General features: G+C 52.1%; 1 protein-coding gene across 1 annotated transcript; it reads right to left on the reverse strand.

The window, feature by feature from the left end:
- Positions 1–5,548: 5,548 nt before the first annotated feature.
- On the reverse strand, positions 5,549–7,018 carry LOC100090349 (keratin-associated protein 5-4-like). Its single transcript, XM_029061538.2, has 2 exons — positions 6,277–7,018; positions 5,549–6,210 (listed from the first exon to the last, which is right to left on the reverse strand). The coding sequence occupies exons 1-2, from the start codon at positions 7,016–7,018 to the stop codon at positions 5,780–5,782; spliced, it is 1,173 nt and encodes a 390-aa protein (XP_028917371.1). The 3' UTR covers positions 5,549–5,779.
- Between the last annotated feature and the right edge of the window lie 1,009 nt (positions 7,019–8,027).

Consider the following 8,027-nt stretch of genomic DNA (forward strand, 5'->3'; position numbering starts at 1 on the left):
GGTTTGTGTTGGTCGGGTTTCAGGTGATCCCAGAGTGCAATTTGAAGTGGAAGAGTGTGGGTTGTCTGGTGTCCTTCTCCCAGTGGGCTTATATAGCCCGGCCTGGGGCTGGCATCACCACGAGTTCATATACATGTACACATACGTACGTATGTGTACACACATCCGTACGTACACACACCCGTCACTTCCTTGTTGTTGTTTACCGCCTCCTCCCTGGGAAACCTTTGTCTGCTCATGGCTTCCTCATCCTCCAACGAGGCTCATTATCCACGTCCTGTCGATACTTTCGATGTTGCCTCGGGTTGGGGAGCTCATCCACGTGACTGCTGGTCACCTTTCTCTGCCCGTGGGGCACTACGGGCATCTCATCGCCCCTTGTTGAGGGGCGCCCTGGTTAGGGGGATTCTGGGAGGCCGACCGGGCCTGACTTGTGCCAAGCTCGTCGCCTCTTGGGGGTCTCGCTTCTTCCCCTGCAGCGGAGACCGTGACCCATCGCTGCCATGCAACTTCCCCCCACTCCAGAACTCTGTGAAATGAAACTGGGCCGGGAAGAGTTCAGGGAGCAGAGTCTGAATGACCAGAGCGGGACTGCAGCGCCTCTGTTCTCATCTCCTATCGCCTGTGGTCACGATCACCACCATCAGGCCCTCCAAATCTTCCCTTCACCTCTGAGCTGGACCCTTGAGTAAGACAGAACCTGGCACCCACCCCTCTGAAGAACCTCCTCAAAACTGTAGACTGACAGCTCCTTCTGGCCAGGAACCGTGTACACCAACCTTGTTATATTGTACTTTCCCAAGAGCTTAGAGCTCTGCACACAGTAAGAGCTCAGTAAGTACGAATGATTGATTTACCCAGGACACACCACCAGATCATAGCTTCGAATCAAGGTGACCTCACGGCCTCTCCGACCGATAGAGCCCAAGAAAACACTTCTATTGAGCAGCAGCATTGGGTGTTGAATTTGACGGCATCCACGGAACATTTGAGAGATGTGTTGAGGGAGTCAGAAGGTCATGGGTTCTAATCCCACCTTGGCCACTTATCTCCTCTGTGACCTTGGGCAAGCCGCTTCACTTCTCTGTGCCTCAGTTACCTCATCTGTAAAATGGGGATCAAGATTGTGATCCCCATGTGGGACAGGGACTGTGTCCAACCCGATTTGCTTGTATCCACCCCAGCACTTAGTACAGTGCCTGTCACATAGTAAGCACTTAACAAATACTATGATTATTATGATTATGATTATAAGTTCTCTCCCCTGGCTGAGGGGACAATTCCCATCGAAGGAGGACAGGATTGTCTCTATCTGTTGCCGACTTGTTCATTCCAAGCGTTTAGTACTGTGCTCTGCACATAGTAAGCGCTCAGTAAATACTATTGAACTGTCAAAGTGGAGAATCCATGTGAGCTTCCCAATGCCGGTCATTTTTCCGTCAGAGCCCACCCAGAGGCCGGTCGTTTTGTGCTGGACAGTGTCGGCCTTCGTGGCCGTGGAGTCAGTGTCCCAGAGCTGTGGGCAGGTGGGTCAGACGATCCCAGCAGTAGGGAGGTTTCCCATCCCTCTGGGCTTGACCTCCTGGGGGGCAGGCCCCCCTCTGGGATGGACACTGCAGTGGGCAGGGGGTGGCTCTGAGGCAGGATACTCCTGGCTCAAAGGCAGCTGAGAGGTCGAGGAGGATTAGCATGGAATAGAGGTCTTGGGATTTGGCAAGAAGGAGGTCATTAGTGACCAAAACTCCTCACCATTGGCTTTAAAGCCCTCCATCACCTTGCTCCCTTCTACCTCACCTTGCTGCTCTCCTTCTCCATCCCAGCCCACACACTTCGCTCCTCTGGTGCCACTATCCTTCTCATTGGGCCTCCATCTCACCTGTCTCACCGCCGAACCCTGGCCCATGTCCTGCCTCTGATCTGAAACACCCTTCCTCCTTAAATCTCACAAACAATGACTTTTGCCTCCCCTTCAAAGCCTTATTGAAGGCACACTTCCTCCAGGATGCCTTCCCAGACTAAGCTCCACTTTTCCTCATCTCCCACTCCCTTTTGTGTCACCTTGATTTGTTCCCTTTGCTCTTCCCCCTTCCCAGTCCCACACCACTTATGTACATAGCTATAATTTTATTTATTTGTATTGATGTCTGTCTCCCTGCCTCTAAACTGTAAACTCGATGTGAGGGGGGAGTATGACCATTTATTGCTGTACTGTACTCTCCCAAGCACTTAGTACAGTGCTGTGCAGACAATAAGTGCTCAATAAATATGATTGAATGAATTAATGAGAGGGATGGGGAGGTGGAATGGTGCAAAAGTGGCTTTGAGGAGTGAGAAGGAAGCCGACTCTACCCCCTTTCCCAGTGAGTGTGGGGGCGTGGGTAAAGATCAAACAAAAACTCTTCACCATTGGCTTTAAAGCCCTCATTCTCCTCGCTCCTTCCTACCTCATCTCATTACTCTCCTACTACAACGGAGCCCACATACTTCATTCCACTAATGCTCACCTTCTCGCTGTACCTCCATCTCATCTGTCTCACTACCGACCTCTCGCCCACATCCTGCCTCTGGCCTGGAATGCCATCTCTCTTCATATCAGACAAATAATTGCTCTCCCCAACTTCAAAACCTTATCAAAGGCCCATCTCCTCCAAGAAGCCTTCCCTGACTAAGTCCTCCTCTCCTCTTCTCACACTCCCTTCTGCACCGCTCTTACTTGCTCCTCATTCATCCTCCTTTCCAGTCCCACAGCACGTAAGTATATGTCTATCTGTATATCTGTAATTTATTTATTTACTTATATTAATGTCTGTCTCCCCCGGTAGACTGTGTGCTCGCTATGGGCAGGAATATGTCTATTTCTTGTTATATCGTACTCTTCCAAGTGCTTAGTACGTAGCTTTGCACACGGTGAGTGTTCAATAAATATGAAATAAAAATAAAAAAGAATGAAGATGAAACCCCCTATTGAAAAAGGAGCGGGGGAGACAGTGCCATCTGTGCAGAGCTAGGTTTCAGTGCTAGTGAGGAGGAGAGGTGACTGGGTCAAGAACTGATCAAGGATGAAGAGAAGCTTCCCTATGATGGAGTAGGGATTCTACAGGCCACATTTGGCTGAAGCTGTGGAGGGGCTAGTGGAGGAGGGGACAGCGTGAGCGGTGAGGAGGTTGTGGATGGGAGTGAGTTGACCTGGGCCAGCATTGGGGGAGAGGGATGAGGGACGCAGTTGGGACAGGATGATAGGGAAGGGGTTGGGGCGAGAGCACTTACTGTGTGCAGAGCACTGTACTAAGCACTTGGGAGAGTACATTATATTAGAATTGGCAGACACGTTCCCCATTGCCCTCTGCTGCAGGATACTGGACTGGACTGAGCACCCAGCGGCTGAGGAGGGTCGTCTCCTGCCCAGACACCCTTCATCCACAGGTGTTTGACCTCCCGGGGGGGGGGGGGATTTAAAAACACTGCGGTCTTTTAGTAATAATAATAATTATTATTATTATCATGGTACTTTTAAGCACTTACTATGTGCCAAGCACTGTTCTAAGTGCAGGGTTTGATACAAGTTAATCAGGTTAGATACAATCTGTCCCACAAGGGGCTCACACTCTTAAACCCTGTAACTGTGCCTGTAACTGAGGCACAGTGAAGTGAAGTGACTTGCCCAAAGTCACATAGCTGATAAGTGACAGTCGGGATTACAATGATGGCATTTGTTAAGCGCTTACTATGTGCAAAGAACTGTTCTAAGCTCTGGAGAGGATACAAGGTGATCAGCTTGTCCCACATGGGGCTCACAGTCTTAATCCCCACAACCTCTGACTCCCAAGCCCGGGGTCTTCCCGCTAAGCCCCGCTGCTTCCCAATTATGGCCCAGGTTGGGTGGGGACCATCCTCATTCCATCACCCTCATGCTTTATTATTATTAATAACAATAATAATAATAATGGTACTAGTTATCCCCTCTCAGGGTCACACCTGGATAGTTTCCATTACTCTACCAGTCTCGACTACTGGAGGGAGAGTCAAGCAGAAGCCTGTCCATTCCATTCCTGGATTGCCCTCCCTCCTCAAATCCTCCAGTCACACTTCCCCACTTCAAAGCCCTACTGAAGGCTCACCTCCTCCAGGAGGCCTTTCCAGACTAAGCCTCCCTTTTTTCCTCACCTCTCCCTCCCCTCCCCATCACCCTGACTTGTTCTCTTTGCTCTACCCCCTGCGCCCCCCGACTGCCCCACAACCCTTGTGTACATATGTACAGAAGCAACATGGCCCAGTGGAGAGAGCATGGGCTTGGGAGTCAGAGGTTGTGGCTTCTAAACCCAGATCCACCACTTGTCAGGTGTGTGACTTTGGGCAACTCACTTCACTTCACTGTGCCTCAGTGACCTCATCTGTAAAATGGGGATTAAGACTGTGAGCCCCACTTGGGACAAGCTGACTACCTTGTATTTCCCCCGGCACTTAGAATGGTACTTGGCACATAGTAAGTGCTTAACAGATACCGTTATTATTATTATATATCTATAATTCTATTTATTTCTAATTAATGCCTGTTTTGATGTATATATATCTATAATTCTATTTATTTGTATTGATGCTATTGATGTCTGTTACTTGTTTTAATGTCTGTCTCCCCCCTTCTAGACTGTGAGCCCATTGTGGGCAGGGATTGCTTCTCTTTGTTTCTGAATTGTACTTTCCAAGTGCTTAATACAGTGTTCTGCACACAGTAAGCGCTCAGTAAATATGATTGAATGAATGAATGAATAAATGAATTCCTAGCTCGGGCAGTGGCTTGCGAGTAGAAGACAATCTGCTACACATCAAAACTCACCTGAGTTGGGAAGCGGCGACGTGGGAGAGAGTCGAGGCCGGAGACTCAAGCTAACTGTGCGGAAGGCAACAATGGCAAACCACTTCTGGATTTTTACCAAGAAAACTCTATGGATCCGCTACCAGAAGGATGGCAGATGGAGGTGGGTCATGCCGGGAGAGACGTCCATGGCGGGGCTATGGATCGGAGACGACTCCACAGCATAAGACAAGGCAAGGTATTTGTTAAGTGTGTACTACGTGCCAGGCACTGTACTCAGCACTGGAGTGGATGTAAGCAAGTCATGTTGGACAAAGCCGCTGTCCCACATTTGGCTTACAGTCTTAATTTCCATTTTATAGGTGAGGTAACTGAGGCAAAATCCTCAGATGACACAAGGACGTGGCCAGAAATGGCTTGTTGCTGAATGTAAGGGACTTACTTCCTGGTAACTCTCCCTATCCCGAACTACATCCCATCCCTACCTCTTCGCCGATCCTCTCCCCACACCCTATCCCAAGCCGGTGCCCATCCCGGTGATCCTGGTCCTAAGAGTTTAAAAAATCAAGGTTTGGCTCGAGAGACTTGGGCAGGCATGGGACTCTATGGCAATAACACTAAACCCTTTGGATCCTCAAAATCCCTGGTCTCGCTCCCAGGAGTGTGTGGATGTGGGTGATTTTTTTTTGGAGGCGGAGGACATGATGAGCACAGATAATAGAATAGCCAAGGAAATGCAAGTTTGGGGAGAGGGGGTGGTCTTTATTTGAAGGTTTTAGAGGGAGACTCCATCCGCCGGGGTTTGTCTGCCTGGGCCCGAGTCCTGCTTTCTTCGGCCACGTACAGAACGATGTCTGGGAGGGGGCTCAGTTTCAGAAATTCGGGAAAGATTGAGCGATTGATCCATCGGTGATCTCTGCAATCGGGAACCGGGTGATGTCCTGGAAGGGTCCCCGGTGAACGGCATTAGATCTTACACTGGCAGCAAAGGGGGTGACAGCAGCTGGCCTGGGCACAGCAGGGGGGCTTACAGCAGCTGGCCTGGGCACAGCAGGGGGGCGCGCAGCAGGGCACACAGCAGCCGGTCTGGCAGCAGGGGGGCTTACAGCAGCTGGTCTGGGCACAGCAGGGCATGCCGCAGCTGGTCTGGCAGCAGGGGGGCACACAGCAGGGCACACAGCAGCTGGTCTGGGAGCAGTAGGGGGGCACACAGCAGCTGGATTGGTAACAGGAACCACAGCCTCCTTTGCCACCTCCGCACGAACCACAACCTCCACAGGATCCACAGCCTCCTTTACCACCTCCACAAGAGCCACAGCCTCCTTTAGCGCCTCCGCAGGAGCCACAGCCTCCTTTAGCGCCTCCACAGGAGCCACAGCCTCCACAGGATCCACAGCCTCCTTTAGCGCCTCCACAGGAGCCACAGCCTCCATAGGATCCACAGCCTCCTTTAGTGCCTCCGCAGGAGCCACAGCTTCCACCGGATCCACAGCCTCCTTTAGCGCCTCCGCAGGAGCCACAGCCTCCACAGGTTCCACAGCCTCCACAGGATCCACAGCCTCCTTTAGCACCTCCGCAGGAGCCACAGCCTCCACAGGATCCACAGCCTCCTTTAGCACCTCCGCAGGAGCCACAGCCTCCACAGGATCCACAGCCTCCACAGGATCCACAGCCTCCTTTAGCACCTCCACAGGAGCCACAGCCTCCACAGGATCCACAGCCTCCTTTAGCGCCTCCGCAGGAGCCACAGCCTCCACAGGATCCACAGCCTCCTTTAGCGCCTCCGCAGGAGCCACAGCCTCCACAGGATCCACAGCCTCCTTTAGCACCTCCACAGGAGCCACAGCCTCCACAGGATCCACAGCTTCCTTTAGCGCCTCCGCAGGAGCCACAGCCTCCACAGGATCCACAGCCTCCTTTAGTGCCTCCGCAGGAGCCACAGCCTCCACAGGATCCACAGCCTCCTTTAGTGCCTCCACAGGAGCCACAGCCTCCACAGGAACCACAGCCTCCACATGCACCACAGCCTCCTTTGGAGCCTCCACAGGAGCCGCTGCCACCGGAGCTGCAGCACACTGGCACACAGCAGGTCGTGCAGTACATGGGCACGCAGCCCCCAGATCCACAGCCTCCTCCGCAGCCTCCATAGCCACCGCAGCCCCCGCAGCCGGGCGCGCAGCCTCCTGAACCTCCGGAGCAGCCCATGGTTGGTGTCGGTTGAGTTTCAGTTGGTCGCAGAGTATCCGGTTTAGAGTGGAAGAGTGTGGGTTGTGTGGTGTCCTTCTCCCTGTGGGCTTATATAGTCCTGTGCGGGTCTGCTGTCACCACATGTTCACACAAACACACACAAACACACACCCCGTCATTTCCTTGTTGTTGTTTACCACCTCCTCCCCGGGAAACCTCCGCCCACTCGTGGTTTCCTCCTCTTCAACTGGGGCTCATTAGCCACTTCCAAATGGTGCTTTCTCTGTGGCCATAGTGGCCTCATCCATGTGGCTGCTTGTCACCCCGGTTGGCCCCTGGGGCATAACACGGATCATGTCGTCCAAAAATAGCAAGAACGGGGTTATTTGTTCAGCATTTACTGTGTGCCAAACATTGTAATAACCCCCAGGAGACACACAAGTTCAACAAGTTGCCTAAGACTGCTCTCCCCCGGGGGGTTCCAAGTGATAAATGAGATAATCGAGGGAAAGGCAAGTTACGTGTCGGGCCCTTAATCCCACAGCAGAAAGGTAGCAGAATCGGGATTAGAATCCAGGTCCTCCATCTCCCAGACCCGTGCTCTTTCCACTAGGCCGTGCTTTAGAAGACGGCTATGTGCATCTAGTCTATCTTGCCCACGTCCTGCCTCTGGCCTGGAACTCATAATAATAATAATAATGTTGGTATTTGTTAAGCGCTTACTATGTGCCGAGCACTGTTCTAAGCGCTGGGGTAGACATAGGGGAATCAGGTTGTCCCACGTGGGGCTCACAGTCTTAATCCCCATTTTACAGATGAGGGAACTGAGGCACAGAGAAGTTAAGTGACTTGCCCACAGTCACACAGCCGACAAGTGGCAGAGCTGGGATTCGAACTCATGAGCCCTGACTCCAAAGCCCATGCTCTTTCCACTGACCCCTCCTCATACCCGACAATCCCTCTCTCCCACTTCAAAGCCTTACTGAAGGTCCATCTCCTCAAAGAGGCCTTCCCTGATTGCTCCCTC

Source organism: Ornithorhynchus anatinus, chromosome 3 (assembly GCF_004115215.2).
Source record: "Ornithorhynchus anatinus isolate Pmale09 chromosome 3, mOrnAna1.pri.v4, whole genome shotgun sequence".
Classification (NCBI taxonomy): Eukaryota; Metazoa; Chordata; class Mammalia; order Monotremata; family Ornithorhynchidae; genus Ornithorhynchus; species Ornithorhynchus anatinus.

Excerpts from the sequence above, each read along its gene's own strand:
- LOC100090349 (XM_029061538.2), bottom strand. The coding sequence starts at position 7,018 with ATGGGCTGCTCCGGAGGTTCAGGAGGCTGCGCGCCCGGCTGCGGGGGC. Across the intron at positions 6,211-6,276 it reads CGGTGGAAGCTGTGGCTCCT|GCTGTGGATCCTGTGGAGGC; the intron begins GCGGAGGCACTA and ends GCGCTAAAGGAG.